Consider the following 24,954-nt stretch of genomic DNA (forward strand, 5'->3'; position numbering starts at 1 on the left):
TTTGAAAGCATAAGTTACTAGTATCTTTACAGGGACCTCCCATCCAGAAAATTCTGGTAGACCAGGATCTAATGACTTTCAGTTTTGGCTTCTAAGGCATGTGTAGATAATGGATGAGAACAGTCATTGACATAACTTGTCGAATGTCTGTTCTCAAGTGGGCAATTAAGGAAAAATATATTTGAGCTAAAAAGATAGAGTGGTGTATTTTTCATGACTGAGGTTATATTTTATATTTTGTAATTTGTTATATACTAAAGACCAGGAAATTAATTGGTGCCCTCTAAAATACAGAAGAGCAAAAGAATAATCTGAGAAATGGTTTCCATTTTTAAAAATTCCATTTGGTTTTCCAAATTTATCTTGTCTTCTGAGGTTTCTGAATGCCACAATGTCCTCCACTTATGCTTTCCGGCTGCATTCTACACTTTCTCTATCACTGTGTTTGAAGAATATCAAGATTTATACAAATATAGTAGCACAACATAACCAGAGATTCACCCATTAGCTCCCTGATTCATGGATATGTTGCCATAAGCCATTGTTCGGTATTTCACTTTAGGCTTTGGTTGATACTCAGAATATAATCTTTGTAGATACCGAAGAAGAGGCTTTTGGTGACACTCTTTCATACAGATGATGCAGCTGAGACCATCCAATAAGGTCATGGTCAAGCTTCCCAGTTATTAGTGTTCACCTAGTAAGAAGTCCCTTCAAGGATGAAATAAACAGGGCAGGATAGAAGATCATTTCAGAGGACAATCAGTGCTATTCTGGGGGTTGTGGGAGCTGGTAGAGATGAGGTCAGTGTTTCCAGTCCTTCACTTGGCTTTTCCAGCTAGGTGTTCCATGTGGCTAACAGATAAAATTGGGTGGCTTCCATGGATTCCACCTCAGTCTTACAAAAACACAGATGCTTGGATGCCATCTTTTCTGAAGAGAATCCCAAGCCAATTGGAGATTCAGAACTGAGCATGCCGCTACATGATAACACTAAGTTCACATTTCTCTGGTTTGTCCTCAGATAGTTCTGTCTTGAAGTCTGGATCGGGCTCTGGATGGTGGATTTCAATGACAAGAACATAGATGAGACCTCCAATGACACCACCAACCAAAGGGCCCACTACAGGAATCCACCAGAAGTTATTTCCAGCTCTGAAATCAAACAGGAAATAGTGATACATTTCTTGGCCTTCCTCCTGGTGTTACTGTCTAGTGATTCACCCACTAGCTAGGCTTTCTCATGCTCATGGTGCCCTTTTAAGTCAGCAAGAGCTAAGTAGAAGGGAACTGGTTGTAGCATGGCAACCTTCACCCTAGATGTCCTACTGTACCTGATTTCAGATGATCTATTTCATTCCCCTACTGATATTTGTGAGAAATTATGCCTCACTTATTTTCCTTTTATAGAGTCTAAAGCCCAAGGTCAAGATTGAGTGTCCCTAAAGAAAATTCAGGTCAATTATTCAGGAATTGCCTTTCCCTCATTCAAGACCTATGAATGGAAAGGAGAGGCTCAGAATGCAGAGATTTCTGGGCATCATTAGTCTATGAGGACAAGCAAAATAAACAATCAGGAAATGCTTGTCAGGAAATGTTTTAAAAATTTAAGGTGGATATATGAATTATCTACTAAGTATAGTTTAAGTCAGTACTTATGTTTTGAGGTAATAGCTGTCTGATAAGGCTGTCATGCCATGATACTCTCTTCTAGAAATCCTGAATGTCAGTACATTACAGCAAAGGTATAGTTCTGGGGAAAACAGGTGACTGTGTGAATTGTCAGCATTTTCTTTGGAGAGAAAAAGTTCGTTTAAATAACTTTGTAGGAAGGACCATGCTCAGACAAAAACTATACAGTTTTGAAACAAAAAACCCATACAATATATTGTTTAAGGATATATGCATTTGAGATAAAACTATTTTTAAAAAGCAGGAATGGGCCGGGCTTGGTGGCTCAACCTGTAATTCCAGCACTTTGGGAGGCCGAGGCGAGTAGATTGCCTGAGTCTGCAGGTTCGAGACCCACCTGGGCAACTTGATGAGACCTTGTCTCTACAATAAACCATTAGCCGGGCATGGTAGCACATGCCTGTAGTTCCAGCTACTTGAAAAGCTGAGGCAGAAAGATCTCTGGGGCCCAGCAGGTTGAGGCTATGGTGGCTGGGAGCATGCCACTGCACTCCAGTCTGGGCGACAGATTGAGACTCCAACTTAAAAAACAAACAAACAAACAAAAAAACAAAGCAGGGATGACCGGGTTCAGTGGTTCAGCCTGTGATCCCAGCACTTTGGGAGGCCAAGGCGAGTGGATTGCCTGAGCCAGTGGGTTCAACTTGGCAAGACTTCGTCTCTACAATATATCAAAAATTAGCTGGGCATGGTAGTGCACACCTGTAGTTCCAGCAGCTTGACAGGCTGAAGCAGAAGGATCACCGAACCCAGCAGGTCGACGGTGTGGTGGCTGTGAGTGTACCACTGCACTCCAGCCTGGACAACAGAGTGAGACTCCAATTCCAAAAAGAAAAATAAAAGCAGGGAATGATAAACACAAAACTTCAAGATAATGTGGGGGAAGGGAGGGGAAACAGGAGGAGCAAACGGATGCATGGGAAGGTTTCAGTGTGCTAGTTGGGTTCTAGAAGGATTCATAGTTTTTTTACACCATTATACTTAATAACATTATACTTAATAACTACACATATGTTCCATGGGACCTTTTGTTTATATCACATTTTGATTAGAAAAGATAATGAAGGAAATACGCAGAAAACAAGAACCCTGTCCTAGAGTCCATGAGACCTCATGCTAACCCCAGGAATGTCTGGAAGGTCTTTGGGCAAGTCACCCCTTTCCGAGCTCCAGTTCCTTCATCTGCGTGGTCCCTTCTACCTGGAACATTTAAGCTATCTCATCGTTATGTCTTCCATCACCTACACGTGCTTGACAGAAGAGTACTGAGAATGAGCACAGTAGCCACCAGATGTCACTCTTACCTCACGGGAGTGAAGATGCTGCAACACACCCCCCCACCCCACCCCACCCCCGCTGTTCTCACAGCCCTAAATCCAGATGGATTTTTCTATGAGAGGCATGGGAGGTTGCTTCTTCCATCCAGCTCTAAACAACTGGGAGCCTTCTCTGGAGGTCAGCCCATAAAGCAAGTAGAAGCTACTTTGTTTGGTCCCTCATTTCCTGTTATAATCTCTCCTGGTCATGTAGCCAATCCTGGTCCAAGATGTCTGCCAGGGCACAGAGGTTCACTGGAGGAACCCACTTACTTTTTTCAGGTTGCACACATTGTGTTAGAGTCACAAGTCATAAATGGAGTGACTCTGATGTGGTCACCTTCCCAGTCCAGTCCTACATTCGCACAAGTTAGTGATTGCTTGCACACTATGATTTGTGGGATACCGGAAACATGACTGTGTTAATTGTCTAAAGGACCATCTTTAGGGATTCATTACTTTGGGTAAACTATTTTTAAAAGTTAATACAACTCCAGAGATCTTTCACACATTAAGTTATTCATATACTAATGTGCATGAGTAGAGAGAACTTGGTTGGGAAACTACCTTACAGTTATGGGGAAAAGCATGTGTCAACCAGGGTTTGTGAGTCATGCCTTTGTCAGATCCTCTGGCACCCCACTCTCCCTGCCATTCTCCACTGCTTGCCATACAGGGGCAAGTGAGGACCTGGGAATAAGGCAGCCTTGGTTTTTATCTAAGACCTTACATGTAGGTCCAAGCTAGGATATCCACTGAGAGATTTCCCTTGGATGTAGAACTCTGAAGGGATGGGACACTCTAAGGACACTTTGGAGACCCTCCAAGGTTTTTTGGGAGACTTTTCAGTTAAGGATTATCAGCCGATCTAGCTCTTTCTAAATGAGCTTATATTCCCCTACTCTCTCTATTTTTAATTCATCTTATATGGTGATGCCAGATTAATTTTGCTAAACTGACATTCTAAACATCCTAAACTTCTGCCCCAAATTCTTTCCTGTTCCTACAGAATAGGCAGCAGAAAAACCAAATATTTTCATGCTGAGAGTCCAAGTCCTCTGTTATCTGACAACTGCACTCCAACCTTCTTCATGCACCCTTCCAGCCAGAGTGAATCACTTGCTGTTTTAGCATGTGTCTTTGAATCCAGGGTGCTCTGTCTGAGATATCCCCTTTATTACCCATTTAAACACATCCAAATATGTAAAATGCTCCCACTTCCACCACCATAATTCCTAAATTTGGAGCTATAAACCTTCTCTCAACTCCTGGAGTTAATTAGTCAAATCTTTTTAATGACACTTGACAACTTCAACCTTGTGTAAGAGCCTCTGCCATAACCTCTTAAGTAGAATATAAATCAAATGGAGAAGGAAAACAACTGGGTCTTATCATCTTTAGCACAGGGCCTTGAATAAGAGACAAGGTAGCTGCATGAATGAATAAATGAATGCACGAAGGGAGAGGAAATTGATGATAACAAGGACCATGGGACCCCAGGTGATTCCAGTATTCTCCCGCACATGGGTTCTCTTAATATACTTAACAAAGCCTGGAGAGATCTGGCAAGATCTCTGTCTGTTTTGGAACCACCGTGACCCTTAGAGTTGTGGATGAATTACCAAGGAGGCCTAATGGAGTAGGGAGAAGAGTGTGGTCTCTGAGTGAGGCCCCGGAAGGTGGGATTAAGGGGAATTCATGGGCTAATTCTGGACTCTGGGAATAAGGAGATCTTTAGGACATTTGTTTTGATGCTCCATTGGAAAGGTACAAGAGATCCTGCCTAGCTGGGGACTTTTCATGTTCTAGCTGTGATCATCCTAGAACACAGTTCCTCACCCACAACATTATTAGCGTTTGGGGCTGAATAATTCTTTGTTGGGGGGGCGCTCAGTAGCATCCCTGGTCTCTATCCACTAGATGCCAATAGCGTCTCCTCTTCCTAGCTCCAGCTGTGACAACCAAAAAAAGTGTCTCTAGGCACTGCCAAATGTCCCTGGAGAAAAACTGCCCACTTCTTGTTGAGAACTCATGTTCTAGAAAATATATTTTATTGTCAATGTCTTGAGAATAAAAAATGTTGCTGAATTCTCTTTGTACCCTTCTTCTCTTAGGAGTTGTTTGGTACATTGAATTTATTTATTCTTTTGTTCAATAACTTTTTCTTGAGCTTTTCTGTGAGCAACACCCTGTTCTAGGCACTGTGAATACAGCAGGGAAAAAGCTGTTAAGGCCTCCAGAGGCTCTCAACAATATCTCTGGTGGCGATCTGAATGATATCAGTCATTTTGGCAGTTTGTTTTTCACGTGGATGAAACTCTCATTTATATAAAGCCATGGCATGCAGATGACTACATGTCCAGGTGAGCATTTGGGAACTCAAGTCCTTTCTTCTCAGAGAAAGAACTAAACTAGAATTTGCTCACACGTGTTTTTCCTGCTTCTTTTTCTCTTTCTCTGTGTTCTGATGAACCTGAGTGAGTTATTTTCCCATCGGGAGCTGCCATGAGTGGATGGGGCGCTGGGGGGATGGGGGGGTTATATGACTTTATGGGAAAAAAACAGGAAGGAGTTAGTGAACAGAGTTTGTCTTAGATGATTGGTACCAACAGTTGGCATATTTCCCTTGGCACATTCTGAAGTAGAAAGTGTGGGGTCTTGCCATTTCCTGGGCATAGACTCTATCTTATTCTGTCCTGTCAGGAATTTCTTACTCAGATCTCAAGAACCAACTCAGTTCTCACATCTTTAGTCATGCTTTCCCCAATTTCCCTGGCAGAGTCAGCCACTCCTTATCTGTGCTCCCTCAGCACTTTTAGGGGTTGTCAGAGCTTTTATTGTATTGCTCAAGGCAAGTGTCTTTGCTGATTTTGAAATTTCCTTGCCTTATACAGTGACCACAGTGTAGAATGTGTTCCACAGAGAGCTGCTGAATGAATGGAGCACAGGTAGCATAGCTCACAAGAAAGAGACCTGTAGTGGTCTCAGAAGATATAAATTCTAGTCCTGACTTTGTCATGAAGAGGATCTGTAGACAAGTTACATAGCCAAAGTGTTCACAACAGTTGAGGGATTATTAGTATGTAGGGCCGGCCTATCTCTATTGAATTTACCTGTAGCCTGATTCTCTCTCTCTCTCTCTGTGTATGTCTATCTGTCTGTCTCTCTCTCTCTCTCTCTCTCTCACACACACACACAATGCCACAAAATACCAGTGAAATGTCCCACACTTTTGACCAGAGTATGTACTTAACCTTGCTACTCTTATCTGAATCTTCTAGTCAAAGCACAAACCAGTTAATGAGTCTCAGCATGAATCTGTTTCTCTCCTTCCCACCTTTGTTACTTACGTGAAGACCTCAAATCCCCATCCTGCCAAGGCAGTGAAAAGTCTGGGACTCAGATCTCGAGCTGGGTTCATGGCACAGCCACTGTTCAGTCCCAAAGAAGAAGCAATGACAATAATCAGGAGGCCAATGACAATGGGCTCTAGGCCTCTGGGGACTCCTAAGTTTCTGGAGTCGAAAATGGCAAAGACAACGAGGAGGAGGAACATGGTGGCCACCACCTGGAGAATGAGAAAATATTCAAGGGCTTTATCCTGTGTTCTGTCCACTTGCCCACCTCAAAACTCACCCCTTCTTGTTAAGAATAAACCTAGTAATAGCTAACATGTTCTGGGTGAGTACACTGTGCCAGGCTCTCTTCTCTCCACAGCAATCCTGGAGACAGATGCTAATAAAATTCTCACTTACGGATTAGTTACCTGCCCAAGGTCACATACCTTGTAGGTGGCAGTCAGGTTTGGTTCCAGAGAGTTTGGCTCTAAAGACCTTTATCTTAATACACAGTATCCTGCTAAGCTACTCCTCAGCTAACTAGAAAGGCAAGCTTTCAACAAAGGGCTTGATCAAAGGGGTGAGGAAAACAATGTGAGATGTCAACCGATTAATGTGCAAAGGAAATGAACCAAAAATTCATAAAAGAAAACAATTAGGACACCAGTAGGACAAAATGACTTATAATAAAAGAAATGCAAACAAAACCAAATATGAGGAAAAGGATACCAGTTCTTTCAGGATTTTCTAGTAGACTGAAACAAACACCACACGTTTGAAAGGAAACACAGCAATCATTTAGCAATATGCATTTAAAAACATAATTTTGAGCCGGATGCTTTGGCTCATGCCTATAATCCTAGCATTTTGGGAGGTCGAAATGAGAGAAATGCCTGAGCCCACGGGTTCGAGACCAGCCTAGGCAACTTGGCGAGACCTCATCTCTACAATAAATCCAATAATTAGCTGGGTGTGGTGGTGCACACCTGTAATTCCAGCTACTTGGAAGGCTGAGGTGGAAGGATCACCAGGTCGAGGCTGCGGTGGTCGTGAGTGTGCCACTGCATTCCAGCCTGGGTGACAAAGTGAGATTCCAACTCAAATAAATAAATAAATAAATGAATTTCTTCCTACAACTTGCAGCTGTTGGATATTTGAGAATTATACCACAGAAGAATCATAAAACAAATGTGTTCACCATAACATTATTTTTAGCACTAAAAAACTTAGCTACCTAAGTACACATCAATAAGGAAAGAGCTAAGTATATTATGGAATGTCCATTTCATAGTCTACTATATAGACATTAAAAACTATAAACATAAAAGCTACGTGGTAACATTAAGAATGCTTATATTATGTGAAGAAAATAAAATTGTGTGTGCATAATGTTTTATACAGTCATGAGAGACTGGTTCCATGACCTCCCTCATATACCAAAATCTGTAGATGCTCAAGTTCCTATATAAAATAGTATGGTGTTTGTATGCAACCTATCCACATCCTCCTGTACACTTTATTTTTTTATTTTATTTTATTTTTTTTAGTCAGCGTTCACTCTGTCACCCAGGGAAATGCAGTGGCATGATCACAGTTCACTTCAGCCTCAACCTCCTGGGCTCAGGTGATTCTTCTGCCTCAGCCTTCCAAGTAGCTGGAATTACAGGCATGCACCACCATGTCAGGCTAATTTTTTGAGTTTTTTGTGGAAACGAGGTCTTGCTATGTTGCCCAGTCTGGTCTCAGTCCTGGGCTCAAACAATGCTTCCACCTTGGCCTCCTGAAGTGCTGGGAATACAAATGTGAGCCACCGCATCCAGGCTCCTCTTGTATACTTTAAATAATCTCTAGGTTACTTATAAAACCTAATGCAATTTCAATGCTATGTAAATAGTTGTTATTCTGTATTGTTTACGGAATAATGGAAGAAATGACAAGAATAATGGAATAATGACAAGGAAAAAAGTCTTCAGTACACATACAATTAAAAACATTTTTAAAAAAAAATCTGTGGTTGGTTGAATCCACGGATGTGATACCCATGGAAATGGAGGGTCAGCTTTATTTAAAAAGTACATAAAAGGAAAATTGCAAGAAAATATACAAAATGACAGCAGGTACTGTATTCTGATTTGGTGGGTTATAGCTGGTGTTTTCCTCACTTTCTATTTTCTAAGCTTTCGAAATGATTATTGTACTTGGATAACTAAATAAATGATAGTTATTGTTTCCCGAACACTTGTTATGTGCCATGTACTTCATATGCTTTACCTAATTAAAGCTTCAAAATAACCCTGTAAGGCAAATCCTATTGCTGTTTTCAATTTATTGGTGAGGAAACTCGGATACAAGGGGGTTAAAACACTTGCCCCAGGGCATATAGCTCCTCAGAATTAGAATAGGAACCAGGCAATTGATTTTAAAGTTTAAGCTCCTCACCATTTCATCTGCTTTCCAAAATAATATTAAAATAATTTGCACTTAAAGAGACATGTTCTTTCCAGAGCACCTTCTCTGATCTCATGGGCAGAATAAAAGCTCCTGCCTCTGGGCTTCTGTGGCACTCTGACTTTGCTTCTATAACTGTTCTAGTCACACTGCAAAAGAACGGTCTGTTTGCTTGTTAGACTGAGCATCAAACTTCAAACTCTTTGAAGAAGAAACAGCATGTAGCTGTACAAGTTCAGTAGGTGCCTGATAAATACTTATTGAGTGAATGAATGTTTGATTATTAACTAAACTGTGGAATATGCTTGAACATTATTTAGAGCTAAACAATCTTGAGATAAGGTGATCAAAATATGTGGTCATGATGGTCAAGAGTTTTGCTGGGTGTTGACTGACTGGTAATTGGCAATTTTCTGAACTCCCACCCCAAAGCCAAAGGAATACAGAAGGGCTTCAGAGATTGCTAATGGATGGCATTCTGGGGTTTTCTAGTATTCATTTTCTCTACCTGGTTATATATAATAACTGGCTTAAAAACCATGGTCCTTCGAAAAACTGGCAACTTACTCTGAGATAAGGACACAGTGAAGAAAGCTCAAGAGATGGCATGTGGATCAACATCAGTTGAGCCAAGGGTAACCCTCAGTGACTTGGGACCTCCACTGACCAGATACCAAGCAATTTCTTTGTAACCAAGATCCCTGGTGAAACATCCTGACGATTTGGATTGGGAAAATATGTAAAATTCCATAAGATCCTATTAGAATAGCAAAGGTAAGAGGGAAAGAGGGAGGAAGAGAGAATAGGTCAAAGGTGGGAAAATTACTATTTGTTGTTGTTACTATGTGCCAGGGATTTTATTGCTGTGGTGTATTAGCCTGATATTATTGATGCCATTTGTCATAAGACCACACTGAGGTTTCAGAAGGTTCAGCAGGTAACAAGCATAAGGGCAAATTCATGGTAAGTGGCTGAGTTGTGACAGGGTCTTTCAGCACATTGCAGAATTCCTAGGGAGACATGTACCACTCTTCTGTCCTTGGGGTGGCAGACATGAGTTGAAATCACAGGGAACAAAGGTGAAATTCTTTTCAGTTCAAGCCAAGGTTTGAAAAACTCAGCATTCTTTCTTGCTTCTATTGGAAATGACTTGAATTTACACAAGAAACTGCTAAAGATCCTTCAATAGTTCTTTACTACATTTCTGTCTTCATTATAAGATAAATTTGGAGCCGGGATCGGTGACTCAGCCTGTAATCCTGCGCTTTGGGAGGCTGAGGTGACTGGATTACCTGAGCCCGCGGGTTCGAGACCCACCTGGGTAAATTGGCAAGACCTCATCTCTACAATAAATCAAAAAAATTAGCCAGGCGTGGTAGCGCACGCCTGTAGTTCCAGCTACTTGGAAGGCTGAGGCGGAAGGATCGCCGGAGCCCAGTAGGTCGAGGCTGCGGTGGCCGGGAGCAGCCACTGCACTCCAGTCTGGGCGACAGAGTGAGACTCCAACTCAAAAAAAAAAAAAAGATAAATTTGACTTGGATTGATGGAAATAGTATTCCTACAAAACCCCTGTGACTGTTATTCATCCCAAGTCTGGTGCCCTTATTGAGTCAGCAAATGTACAGCTAGTTGCTCTGTCTGTATAGGTATGTAAAGCCTGACAGGTCCTATCCTCCCTGACTTGCTTGTAAGAATAGACTCCTGGTGTTTTGAAACTAAAAAGAATCCCCTTGTCTATTTCCCTCTCCCAATAGACTGATGCCCAGAGAAGTCAGGGACCCCTGCCATCTTACCTTCAGTGAGTTCTTCCCCCTCTCTCCATTCCTCCCTCCTCATAACTTTTTCTGTGTCCCTGTTCCAAGTTTATGAAACAATTACTCTCTCACCTTCCTCCTTCACATGACTCCAGTATCCCTAGTTGGGAAACTCCTTCCATTTCCAACTGGCCAAACCAGTCTCAGAACTGGAAAGGTGATGTATCTCACACTGTCCAGCATCTAGTGTTTGAATCTCCTCCTATCCCCACTTTCCATCACCTAGAACTGATGGAAAAGACCAGCTTCCAACAGCCTAGTGACTACTGTCCTGGGGCAATTGTGTCTATATTTAGTCCAGCTTCAATTTTTTAGAAAAGTCTTTTTTATTGGATGTAACTTTATTTCATCATTATTTCATTCATTTACGGACTCATCTATTCATTTCACACATATCTTTGAGCACCAACTATGTACTAGACATTATGCTTCCACCCAATCTCCATTGAGGTATCTGGGTCTACACATTTATTCTAATCTCTTCCACTTTCCAGCTCCTCATCACATCTTTGAAAGCTACCACCATGTCCCATCACATTCATTACCCTCCCCACACTCCCACACACCTTATCTAGGCCAAATATCCCTGTTCTCCACTCATTGTTTGTATGCCATCATTACAATTTTGGGGTTTCTCCTTCAGCAGCATATCTCCCTATATATGAAACATTTGGGAATGAGCCAAAGACTCCCAGTACAGAGCAGAGCAAGACCTTTGACTACTTCACTTGAATACCATGCTTTGTAAATGCACCTTATGATAGCATTCTTTTTTTTTTTCTGGTAGCCACATCTTTCTGTATCTTTCCCACTGAAACTGTTCCTACTGTCCTAGCTCTTCTAGGCTCTCTGCTCCAAATGGCTAATGTTACTCCTATAGTCCAGTTTCCTATCTAGTTATATTCTTTTCTGTATTGCTCCCTTGTTCTCATGTGATCATTCTGCTCTTCAACTAGAGTCTAAATTTCTGAGTAATACAATGAATTTTCTTCATAGTATTCTTTTTATCCTTATAGGTAACCTGGTGAGGGTTAATATTCTCCTTATTTTACAAGTGAACTTGAAATCCAAAAAGTTCAGTAATTTGCTAAAGCCACACAGGAGGTTGGGGGCAGAACAGTTATTTTAATTCAGGTACTCAACCTTTAAATCTTGGATCATCACAACTCATACTTATTTGTCAACCCCTCGAGCTCCAGACTTAGGAGTGAACACACAGTAAGTTCTCTCTTTTTTTCCTATGCCCAAATATGCTGAGCATAGTGAGTTCTTAATAAATACTTGCTGCCTATTTGGTTTATTAATCAAAGTGGAAAGTAAAAAGGCTGAGGACATGAATGCATAGTTTTTCATCTATCTGTTGAATGGAGGTGGGCATAGTTGATGAACCAGAAGATCTATTTTATTCATAAGTTTACTCTGAACTGCCCCATTGTATAAGTCCTATTCACTTAGAAACACTGGAAAAGATATCCTTCCTTCTTTCCTTCCTTCCTTCTTTTCACTGCCCTGATCAAGATGACAGGTAGCTTTCTTGGGACATAGCAAGAGAGGACTTTAGGTTGTGCTGATCTGTCACAAACTGACCAGAATAGGTGTACTATTGGCTATACCACAGATACTTGGGTACCAGAGCTTGTTTAAATGTCAATGAGGCAGAGACATTTCCAGCTACCTTGAGAGTTTGGGTAATATGCACATGGTAGGACAGTGAGGATCCTTAGTAGGCCAGGCTCAACCGCCACCCTTCACAGTTCTTGACTTGAGAGAGAAATGTCTTCTCTTGTGGTCTCCACACTTAGACCATGTGCTCAAAGAAAACAACAATAGTGAAGTGAGCCTCATTTGCCTTGAGAGGGCTTGAAATGTCCAGCCATCCACTCTTTCCTGGACCTCAGCTAATGTGAAGCAAGTGAACATATTGAAGAGGAAACAGAAAATCCTTTCAGTGGTATCAACTTCCACAAAGGCAAAAAATTGCCAAGAAAGCTAAGGTTATGCCCAGAAACCTCTGTCTTTAGAAACACAGCCTCTTCCTTCTGATAGATCTCTAATGCATTCCCTTATGAAAACATGTCTTCTCATCAACCTCTGTGGATTCTACACTTACTTGGTCTATAAACGCATTCACCAGAGATAGATATGGAGCTGGGTATGTTGCAAAAATGTGTGCTGTTGCATTTTCTCCCACAGTGAGCAATTTTCCACCAGCAAAGTTCGTAAGTGCATCTATGGAAGACAAAGGACAAAGTTCATCTATAGAAGGCAAAGCTACACATTAATGTTCTCTGGGAGGAATCAAAGGAGGCCTATGCAAAGCCTTGTGCTAAACAGCTGCAATCAAGCACTCAGGTTGAGTTTGGCATACCCATGTGACTTGGCTTTCTCAACTTAATAGTATGGTAGTTTTAGAGATGCCCAGAGGAATCCCAGATTGGCTGGTCAAAAGTAGAAAGCCCTTGGCTGCCTTGCATGGCCTATCCTGAACTTGGACCAAATGCTTAGCCAGTGGGGTCCTGGGAACCGATCTTTTTTGGGGGAGAATTCTTAGACATTTTTAGATCACCTGGAAGCCAAAATGGAGTTTGGGCCTGCTCTAAGAAGAATTCATAATTCCCAGGGGGTTCTCAGTAACCCAAACACCACTCCAGATTTTGAGGGCATCACAGTATAGTGAAGATACTCTTAGAGCCAGGAGGATGGCAGCCACTGACACTAACATAGGCAGCACTGACCTCAGGTCACTCTTGCACAGCAACTGGCTCTCTGAATTTCTGGCCTGGTCTTGAATTCCCCTTTAGTCCCATTAGATGATGATTTTCAGAGAGACATGCTATGAGGAGAGGCCCCTTTCCACAACTTATTTCTCTTGGACTAGATGGAAGGAATTGCCTTAACAGTTGATATCATGGATCACCTTAGAGGGCCTTGGAAGTCATTGAATTCAATTTCCTCATTTTTCAGAGGAGGAAACCGAGGCTAGTCAGGTCAACTGATTTATTTAAGTCACACAGGTACTTACTGAATAGGCTGGTCTTCAATCACCAGCACTGTGGGTTTCCCAAGGATTGCTGCAGATCAGAGGCCCTAGCCGTTCGATAGAAGGGCAACAAGGCTCTCAGCCAGCTCATGTCTCTGCCATGCTTCTTCCAACAAAGACATCTTCCCAGATTCCTTCTCTAAATACTTAGTGGTTATACTCTTTGCCAGCAGTCAACACTCCTTTCCCAGCCAAATCAGAGAAAGCAGTGGGGAAGCCACTGGCCTATTGCCTATTTTGTGCATATTTATATTATTGTGCTGGTTGGACCTTAAGGTATGCTTTCCTTTAAGTTCTGCCCTCCATATAAGATAAGATTATTTTCATTAAGAGGCTCCATGAGTTTTCCATAATGATAATATTGGCCTCATATTCTTACATTGAAAACTTCTTGTTAATTGTAGAATGCTTCCTGTTCTTGCTTTTTCTCACCTCTTCCTACCAAGTAATTCTGACTTTCAAATCATGCCCAATTCTCCTTACCCTTTGGACTCAGAGGCTCTACTCACCATAGTAAATGCCAAACAGGATTGCAGCTCCCGCAAAGGCCCCCAGGAACTGGGCTCCAACATAAAATGGCAATTTGGACCATTTCATTCGTCCAAAGAGACACATTGCCAAAGACACAGCTGGGTTGATGTGGCCACCTGCAAGGAAAAGGTGATGCTTAGAGAATTCAGAAGGCAGGCCAAGAAGGAGAATTATGGAGAAAATCATATCTAGAGATAGGTAGAACTATCTTCTAGGGTGAGAACTGTGTGCAAAGAGAAAGAGAAGCATTCATGTGTGTTGCTGTGTGTGTGTGTGTGTGTGTGTGTGTGTGTGTAAGAAAGAGAGAGTGTGTGTGTGTGTGTGTAAGAAAGAGAGAGAGAGTTTAAGTGGGGGGAGAAAGAGAGGACTAATAATCCTCATGGCATCCTTGGATACTGTTTAGAGCGTTTATCTTTGTGAAAACAGAGTCAAATATAGAAAAAACTTGATATGCACAAACAGCTCATTTTGGGGGGGCTTTTATATATCTGTAAAGCAACAATCCCAAGCAGGTGGATGTAACTATTAACTTCAATATTTTTCAAAAAGTCAATATGCTTATGCAATATACAAATAAGATTTAAGTCTATATCTAGCAATTCCTCAGTCCATCCTAATCTTAGAACTGAAAAGAGATGTATCTTTAAGGGGAAATGCCCCTTGGTTGATGGGCTGTGCCTCTTCCCAATGTTAGGGCTTTGGGAGGTTAGGGGTATAGTACATGTTCAGGCGGTCACAGTGTCTGAGTGGATTCTCCTCAGTTCTTGTGCAGAAATAGCGTATTTCTCTCATACACAGAAATGTAGCAACAATCCCCTGATCCCAAACTGAGCGACAGCTAGAGAAATCAGCCTCCTTGATTCTCACCTAGCCACAAGATCAGTTAGAAGGTTTGCTCTATGATTGGTTCACTAGACAGACACTATCATAGGGGTATTGAGTGCATTTTATCCTCCTAAGAACCATATGAGATGGGTACTACTCAACGGGTGAGGAAACTGAGGCACAGAAGTGAAGTCACTTTTTTAAGGTCACATAGGCAGTAAGTGGTAGAACCAGGATTCAAATCCAGGCCTATCTGAACTCTAGAGTTTATGTTCTATGTTATACCATTTCCAGATCTTCTTTGTCATGTCTATAAAGGCTCCTCTACTTCTAGGCTCACTTCTTAGGGAAGAAAGATGTTCATTTGAGGAATACAGGTGATATTTTATGTGGAGGGAAAATCAGAATCACCACAACAGGATGTGAGCCTTCAGGTTGTGAACATAGTTGTAAATAAAAGAGAAGTGATAATGGTGACGATGATGATTATGACACTGATGATGATGATAATGATGACAATGATCCTGCACCATTTGATCCTTCACAGGTCAAAACAAGGTAAGCTTGCTTCTAGAAGCTTCAACCCCCTCTGTGGAGGATGCTATGCTTCTCCTGAGTCTTCAATTCAAAGCGGGCTTGCAGGGAAGTGGAAGGGGGTGTCTGGCTGCTAGCTAACCCACAAGGGTCCTTTCTTCACCTGCTCCTGCCACTCAGGGGCTACTATGAGCAAGAAAATGTCAATATATCAACACACAGATGATTTCCTGAAGCTTTACAAACATTTCACCTGTTGTGTTTTACCTCTAAATCCAAGAGAACCATTAATTCTGGGGACTAGCAAGACAGCTTAACAGGAAGGCTGGAAGCAGGGCTTAAGGGAGGGACACACAAGACAGGGGAATTTTCTAAAGCCAACCCTGTTCCTCTTCTCCCAGAGGCTGATTACAGAGTAGCTGCCTCCCAACTGGCCTGAGGTACCCATTTCAACAAGACAAAGCAGCCATAAGAAATCACCTCCAATCAAAAATACTTGTCTTTAGTTGAGTCTACCAGTGAGAAATTTCTTTAACAAGTTCTTCTTCCAAAATAAAATGTTCCATGGGTAAGTTTATGCTTTTTAGCTCCTCACAGGTACCCTGAGGCTGGAACTATTATTAACCTCAGATCTCACACAATGCAAGGCACTTAGTAGGCATTTGAGATTTGAAAGTTGAAGAAATACATAATCAGAGGCCTTATTTATCTAGTTCATACTACAGAGATCTACAGAGAAGGAAAGTTGTTTGGGGTCAAAGAGGGTGTGTCTGGAAAGCAACGAGGAAAAGGGTCCAGAAGGTGGCAGGAAGGTTCAGAAAAGGAGATGGACAAGCGGCACCCTGACCGCTTTGGCTGGAGGCCAAGTGACTACTAGAAATTTATCTCTGTAGAGATGAGAGGGCACCCCTGGCTTATTACAAGGCAGAGCAATGTAGTGGAAAGAACATGAGTTCCAGAGTCAGAGAGTCCTGCACTCAAACCTTGGCTCTGCCAAGGTTGTTGGGACAATTAGATTATTCATATAAAGAGCCCGCAGGTGCAGCCGGAACCTGCAAGGCACAAGATGAAAGTCTTGGGTGAGCAGAGTGAACTCTTTCAAGGTTCTGTTCTACGCAAATCCCCTCCTCCCCACCACTCATAGACAATCCTGTGATAAAAGTAACCTTATATTTTATTTTTCATTAAGTAGGGCTATTTTGTTCTTTTCAGTAAATTCATTTCACTTATTAAATGCTGCATCAAAAGCAACTACCATTAGGTAGTCTAAACATTTTGTGCAGGATGCTACCTAATTAGGGTGTTGTGGACTGACTGGATTTGATTGGCACATTCCCAAGGGACCAGGATGTTGTAACTTCTTTACAGTAAGATGATGTTTTATATCTAAAAACCAAATATTCACTTACCTCACCAGTCTGTGACAAAATGGGAGCAAATTTATATTTATGCCCAGTGTACATTGGTTATTTTCGGAATCCTCAAAGAGGGCCTTACATGCGCCCACAAACCAGTATCTTAGCTGCAGCCACCATGAGAAAGTCACCTCCCATACACAACTTTCCTAATAACTGCAGCTGCTGAAGCCAATACCGCTGCTATTGTCCACGTAGAAGTCACGGTGGACCAGTGTGTTGTCTCTGCATGCTCCCAACATGTTCCCCAAACCACCAGTCCTCAGGAGCCTAAACTATGCTAGATTCCAGACAGAGATGGGGTGACAAGGGCTCCCTTTCCAACCCAATGCTACATTTTATCAGCTTGTCTTGGACCTAGTTCTACTTGTACTTCAGGCCTCATGGTCTCTTATAAACAACCTGGTTTTGATCCTCACCCAGCAACACGGCCTCTAGTGAAAATAGTCCCATCAGTTTTGACTCTTATCCCTCTAACCACAGGGGCTTAACCCCAGTTCAGAGTCCAGAGGAGAAGACTCCCCACCATCTCCTTACTTTCTCTTCTCCTTCCTGCTTCCCCTCTTTCCTGCTCCGATGACTGCTGAAATCCCCAAGCAAATCAAGGGACATAACAGATACAGACTGTAGTCGTGGCGAAGGGTAGAGTCTGGGGCCAATTAAGCCTAAATAACTATTTGATGATATTCAGGGTGTTATGTGGGCAAAATACTCCAAAACCATATCTCTATCTAAAAAAAAAATAGCTGAAAATATGTCCACCTCTACATTGCATAGTTTGTAGAAACACACTTATGCGAATGTAGTGGGAGCGTGTAGGGGGCAGCAGTTAAGCCTTAGCACCTTCAGGACAGTCTCCTGGTTATCCCTGTGCCCTGCTAGGAGGTATAGTGCTGGGATAACAGCAAAAACTGGACAAGAGTTTTAATGGAGACACGGCTCATGCCATACATCACATATACAGGAATCTAGCCTGGCCCACCCCAATATCCAAGCCTGCTGTAATATTGAAGGGTGCCAGTCAGTAAGTGACCATTCCAGGTGCCCAGACAAAGAGCTCCCAGGGAGTCTCAGCTGTCACTCTTCAGAGCTCCAATGAGAGCATTGCTACCCAGCCAGCCAGTTTAACTCAGGATCCTCTCCCCAAAGGCCCTGCCTGCAATGTCCTTCCCATTATTACGGGAGCATTAATAATGTGTAAAAATGGGGACGTGAGGTTCGCTGCCATTTAGACCTGAGTCAAAGCTTGTCTCTTGTCTCTTTACCAGCTGCAGGACTTCCAGAAATTTACTGAATCCCTCCCATTAGGGATTTCTTTGTAGAATGGAGATAATAATGCCAGCCTCAGAGTGTTGTGGTAAAGGACAAGGAGATGAAAGATGTCAGGCAACCAGCACTGTGCCCAGCATACGGTGGTTGCTGTTTGCTTTCTTCCCTTATCACCAACAGTCTTGTCTCAGCGCTCTGGGTACCCGTACCAGGCTGCTGAAGATTCAAAGTGCCCTTGGTAATGGGATCATTTCCATAGTCCCTTTCTGAGGCCCCAGACTGCATTAAATATCATTGTTTTATTTTGCATCTCAGAGCCTTGTAAATGGCTTCTAACCAGTCCACTTCTCAGGGAAAAATTAGACTAACATCTTCGAGATCAGATCTGTACTTCCATGAAAGTACCATTCATTTTACAAGAGACTCAGACTCCCCTGATAGTTGTAGACAAAGGTCCAGGGATTTGCCTCTGTTGGAGTGACCTCCATTGAACAAGTCTCTGGGTCTTTGAGAAATAACTTCCAAGTGTGGGGAAGAGCAAGTAAAAGATCCCATTGACTCATGAAAAATATGACGCAGTAGCCAGACGGGAGTGAATCAGTTGTGAGTTCTAACCCCCATTTCTGTCTCTTGCTAAATGTTGCCTTTGCATAAGCCACTTACCATGTGTTGTCCACTTTAATTTTATCATCTATAAAAGTGGGATCCAGGCCAGGTGCAGTGGCTCATGTCTGTAATCCCAGCACTTTGGGAGGTTGAGGTGAAAGGATTGCCTGCCTGAGTCCAGGGGTTCGAGACCAGCCTGGGCAACTTGGTGACACCTCGTCTCTACAATAAATGGAAAAAAAATTAGCTGGGCGAGGTGGCATGTGCCTGTAGTTCCAGCTACTTGGAAGGCTGGGGTGAAAGGATCGGCTGAGCCCAGTAGGTCAAGGCTGCAGTGGTCATGAGTGTGCCATTGTGCTCCAGCCTAGGTGATGGAGTGAGACTTCAACTCAAAAAAAAAAAGGGGGATCCAATACATTCTCTTGCAAGAGTGTTGCAGTCTAAATATATTAAAATGTGTAAAGCACCCAGCTCTGTGGTAGCACACTTAGGTGGCTGAGTTAATAGTAGCTATTATTATCTGCACTGCTTACCAGAGACACCTCCAGTCACATAAATGGCCATTACAACTGCCATCGCAAATCCAACATTGACAGTGACGATTCCTCCAAAGTGTCCTCGACTGAGGACAGCTTGGGCAACAGAGCCACATCCAAGAACCTGGAATGAGAGGAAAACTCAACAAGTAAGTGGGAATGGCCACTGTCAAAAGCAATGGAAAATTAGAATAAAAACAGCAAGAATCATTTTTAAAGACACTGTGAAATCTCCAAACTGCTTTCCACAGGGGTTGAACTAGCTTACATTCTCACCAACAGTGTATGAATGTTTCCTCTTCTATGCAAACTTGCCAACATATGTTGTTTCTGATTTTTTAATAATAGCCAATCTCACTGAGGTTTTGATTTACATTTCTCTGATGATTAGTGCTGTTGAGCATTTATTCATATGTTTGTTGGTTGCTTGTCTGTCTGGTTCATACATACCATGAACTACCACACAGCCATAAAAAGGAATGAAGTCATGTCCTTTGCAGCAACATGGATGCAGCTGGAGGCCATCATTCTAAGTGAATTAACACAGGAACAGAAAACTGAATACAAGGTGTTCTTACTTACAAGTGGGAGCTAAACACTGGGCAGACATTGTATAAGGATGGGAACAACAGACACTAGGGACTATTAAAGCAAGGAGGGAAGGAGAGGAGCAAAAGTTGGAAAGCCACTCATTGGGGACCAAGCTCACCACCTAGGTGATGGGCTCAGCAGAAGCCTAAACTTCACCACCGTGCAATATACCTATGTGACAATCCTGCACATATATCCCTTGAATCTAAAATAAAAAATAAACATTTTAAAAAGCAAACCTGTGGATTAGCTGTCTTGGATTTTATACAAATCAAATTGTAATGATCCAGCTATGCACAAATAACAAAATGGTAGACCAGAAGCTGCCTGTGACTTATAGATGAGTTTTTTTGGGCCTGTATAATGTTTAAATTTTGTCTACACTTACACATCAGGTAATTTCACACAAATAATGCAGGCTTATGGGATAATTATAGATTCATGTGTAGTTGTAAAAAATACTACAGAAAGTTTCCATGTTCCTTCTACCCATTGGATCCTTTTCATCCATCAGATCTGACAAGTCACAGGGAAATAATCTGGAGCAGAGTAGCATATGACACAGGAAAAAGAAAATTGTTGGCCATTCCCTTTAAACAGAACTTGTGTTTTCCCAATTGGCTCATGTCACTTCACTCATTTAGGTCATCCTCCTGGCCCCTGTAGGCATCTGAGTTTGAGATCCCTGCTCTTGTGACTCTCAGTATAAGTCAGATCAGGCACACATACCATCATATACCCATCCAATACATGGAAAGGTCATTTGTACTGTGTATTAGAAGGAGTATCTGATGTGCAAGGAAACAAGAAAACAGTTGGGGGAGGGGATGGACTTGGCAATGAGGCTCCCCTTATCCTATGTCTCTTCTCCCTGGTGGGGCTGTTGTTCCAAGAGAGCAGAGCCTGCCAAACTCCTGGCTTCTTGGATTCTCTATGGTACCAAGCACAGTAAGCACTCTGCAAACAGTAATGCAATGAAGATGAAGGGTGAGTCATCTACCGTCTTCAGCTGGTGGAAGTTATTTTGGAGAAAGGAATGAGTGTGCAGAAAGGTTTGGAGTAAATAAATGACCGTACATCCATTCAATAGAATACTAGGTAGCCACAAAGCAGAACGAGGGAGATCTGTGTATACTAAAGTGAAAAGATCCCCAAGGTATATCATTAAATTTTTTTTAAAAATGCAGAAAAGTGCTAAAACATACTGCCAGTTATACTAAAATACATTATATTTCTCTCATATGTGTGCGTGTGTGTGTGTGTGTGTGTGTGTGTGTGCGTGTGTGTGTGTGTGTATAATGGGGGTGCCAAAAAAGTATATTCATTTTAAGAGATGTTATCTATGTATTACTTGTCGAAGTTGAGTTGAATTACGATAACAATGTGCAATATGATGTTCACTCAAAAGATGGTGCTAATCAAATGAATGCTAGCATCACCATATGACACAGGAAAAAGAAAATTGTGGAAGCACACTTGTCATTTGAGGAACGCAAGACTGTATTGAAGTGTATTTGAAATTTGAGAATGTTATGGAAGTACAATGACAGTGGAGGTGTGAGTATTCAACAGACCTCCAACATGCCTGACAATTGCACGCATTTAGTGATAAGTTTGAGATGCATGACATTGTGTGATGTGCACAAGGGAAGATTCGAGAGGCCTTTCACAGCAAGAAGTCCTGCAGTAGTTCGCCATAATCAGAAGTGTCTGAACTCTGACAGTAACCACTTTGAGCACCTCTTGTAATTGCAGAGGTCAAACATGGCTTGTATTCATCTTTTGTTATTGGTATATATTGAGTACTACAAGTTTAATAGTTTTTTCCTTTCTTAAGATGTGCACACATTTTTTGGCACCCTGTGTGTGTGTGTGTGTGTGTGTGTGTGTGTGTAGAGAGAGAGAGAGAGCCTTATATATGTAGACTCCATGAATACACAAGCAGTAGGAAATGAAGTGAGACCCTGGAGTGGGGGGAGTAGATGGCTGGGACAGGTGTTGGAAGACAACTTTTCATTGTATTTTCCTTTTTTTTCACCATATATTCCTAATTTTTTATAAAAAAATGAATCCTACATATTCACTAACAATCAGTTAAAATTGTTTAGTCATAATCCATTAAAGAAACATGTAGACAGAACAGTTGCATACAAGTTTAGTAGGATCATGCTAAGACAACAAATGGCCATAGGCTATCATCAAACTGTGGTTTAAAAAGCTGCTGTGGCCCTGGTTGTATAAGTTTTGAACTATAGGAATCATTTGATGATTGTTCTTTATATGTCAAGTTGGCCAAACTTTTCCTTTAATACAGAGTCCAGTTTGGGTTTTAGAACTAAAGAAGAGGAACTAACTTGAGGGAAAGCTCAGCATCAAGCAATGGATATCATTTAAGGGCAGGAAAACAGAATGTATGAGGAAATGTTTCAGAAGCAAATATATTTTAGGAAAAAGGGATGAACAATGAGCAAATTATCTTCCTTCATCTCAGGAAGATAATAACCAGCTATTGTGACTCTTCACAAAGGGATGAAAAGGGAAGAGTCCAAAACCGAAATACGAAAAGTTGCATACAAACAGTTTCCTGATTGTGATGCATTGATTCTAAATAGCTTTCTTGGGGTTCATTGTGAAGACCTTTAGAGAATTATAAGTTGCAAAAAAGAGATATTTCATACATATAGAATGATTTCAGTTTACTCCTTTCCGAAGGCAGAAAAATCATAAGATGATGTTTTAATGTCCCTTCTAGTCTGCAGTTTTAAGATACATCAACCTGTCTTAGTTCTGATTGCTAGAAAGTAAGTAGGGAGATGCAGGAGGGCTCTGTGCTCTACATGGAATGTTAAGTTGTAGCAAGAACATGTTCCTTTTCCCTTTTCAAAAAAATCCCCCGAGTTCATTTCATAGTCTACCCATTTCACCTAGATTTGACATTATTTTTTCTAGAATCTCTATATTATAATAACTGTCAGAATTAAAACCACATTGGTGTCTTTCTTTTTAATGTAAAACCCATTTAACACTCTGGGCACAACTTCCAAGCTAAATTGTCATTTTAATAGTATCTACTGAGAAGAGAAATAAAACAATAGTGACAGCTGAGATGATCTGATTTAGACAACCAGAGCTATGAAAAGATGCACCCAGAGAGAGGCCAGTTCTAAGCTATTATTGCTTACAAAATAAGTATCTTCCTTCTTTTATGGTCCTCATGCACATGCACTTGTACTGGTCTAGAGGGAACATAAAAGCTTTAAATGGCTCAAGTGGACCCATAGAGGCCTCTGCCCTGTCAAATTTTCCTATGATTAATATTCTCCTCTTCCATCCTAGATGCTGAAATTGCTTTTCTAAGGAGGATAATCAATGCTGTGCACAGCAGGAAAGAAATAGGAGGGGAGATGGGCAGTGTGGAGACTTGGGCTATCCTCGTCAGAACTGCCACTAGAAGACTGCAGCCCAGATTTACAGCATTGCATCTTAATTTTAAAATACATTTAATGCGGACTGAAAAGCAAGGGGGAAGACAAGTAACTGCCAACTAGTATCTCCTTTGCCTGCCTCCTTCTTTCTGTATTCACAGCACCAGAAAAGCAGACTGTGGACACTCCAATGTAACATAGTCTGAGTGCTAGAGAATTGGTCGCTCATTTTGGTTTTTTTCTTCTGCATGCTTAGTGTATTTTTTTCCTCCAAAAATGAGAGAAATTTTCTTTATGGCATTGCCAATAAAATTTCCAACACGATTACTTGCTCTAACCCTCAAGAACTGCCATACCTTTCCCTTCTTAGACACAGAAAGAGCCCATTATCATACCTATCCTGTCTTTAATTTTCTGGTCTCCCCATCTAGAAAGCATTTTTAGGCCCATCACTCATTCTTATTCTTCTCAAGAAATGTAATCTCTCTCCTCTGAGATTCAACTGTACTGCTTATACTATACAATAAGTATTTGTTTTCCAAGTGCTTGATCTTGATTTCCCTATCTATAAAATGGTCTCTCAGGTTCCTTTCCAAACCAATAGTCAGTCAATAATATGCTAGTCTCTTCTATTTTTTCTGTTCCCTTAGGTGTCCTGCTTCCCAAGTTTACCACCTGCTCCTTTTCTGCAGTCTATAGACCTTCAAGCTCATGCCTACCTCCATGGACCTTTCACTTGCTCAGTCTAGCTACCTTCTCCAAGAGAGTTAGAAAAGTCACAAAACCATGTAGGAGATAGAGCCATGGATCTAGTCTTCACTGTGTCCTTCACTGTGTCCCCAGATCTCCTCATTCATCTTTCATTCATATTCTTCCAATAGCTTCACCAAGTCTTCTCTTCCCTTATCAGCCCAACCCACCCAATTGCCTTTCTGCAAATAACACCACCTCCTTGTTGACTCAGCACTAAATTAATGGATTTGAAGATCAATGGCAATTCAGAATGTCACACAAACAGCATATTCTAGTTTTCCAGCACTGCATAATTAACTACCCCCAAACTTAGTGGCTTAAAATATTAACATTAATTTTGCTTACGAATCTGCAACTTGGGCAGGGCATTTCATTCCTGCTCCATTTGGTATCAAAAGAAGTGGTTCAAAAGTTGGAGCATTAGAATTACCTGAAGATTCACGCATGTATGTGTCTGGTGGCTGATGTTGGCTGTCAGCTGATGATATCTGAGCCGGAGCCTACAAATGGCTTTACCATATGGCCTGGTTTCTTCACACATGGTGGCTGGGCTCCAACAGTGAACATCATATAACCACCAAAAATTGAACTCATAAACCCTGCACCATGCCACCTCTTAAATATACCATTATGTTAGTTCAGAACTCAATAGCACACAAAGGATCTGAAATAGGTATTCTCCCTACAACATTCTAAATAGGTGTTCACCTGATGCAAGCTGGATCACTTTTAGGGATAGAGATCTCATTATCACATTAGGCAGCTTGTTCTTTACTTTGTTTATTGTACCAGTGATTAGGGCGTCTTTCCTTATATGAAGT

The 24,954-nt window shown here is 41.6% G+C and overlaps 1 protein-coding gene across 3 annotated transcripts in view; it reads right to left on the reverse strand.

Annotated features, from left to right (window-relative positions):
• Positions 1-756: 756 nt before the first annotated feature.
• The window catches only part of AQP9 (aquaporin 9), a 46,204-nt gene continuing 22,006 nt past the window's right edge, over positions 757-24,954 (reverse strand). For 2 of the 3 annotated variants that reach the window (XM_008048203.1, XM_008048132.1), the window contains exons 2-6: positions 19,362-19,488; positions 14,158-14,295; positions 12,719-12,837; positions 6,359-6,576; positions 757-1,155 (exon numbers count right to left, since the gene is read on the reverse strand). In XM_008048203.1, the coding sequence (XP_008046394.1) occupies positions 981-1,155; positions 6,359-6,576; positions 12,719-12,837; positions 14,158-14,295; positions 19,362-19,404 (693 nt within the window). In that variant the 5' untranslated portion in view covers positions 19,405-19,488 and the 3' untranslated portion in view covers positions 757-980. The remainder of the gene's footprint in view (positions 1,156-6,358; positions 6,577-12,718; positions 12,838-14,157; positions 14,296-19,361; positions 19,489-24,954) is intronic. The other variant, XM_021707489.1, reaches the window with a different exon arrangement.

The sequence above is a fragment of the Carlito syrichta genome, unplaced genomic scaffold (assembly GCF_000164805.1).
Source record: "Carlito syrichta isolate Samal-C Ts95f unplaced genomic scaffold, Tarsius_syrichta-2.0.1 Scaffold4872, whole genome shotgun sequence".
In the NCBI taxonomy this organism is placed as follows: Eukaryota; Metazoa; Chordata; class Mammalia; order Primates; family Tarsiidae; genus Carlito; species Carlito syrichta.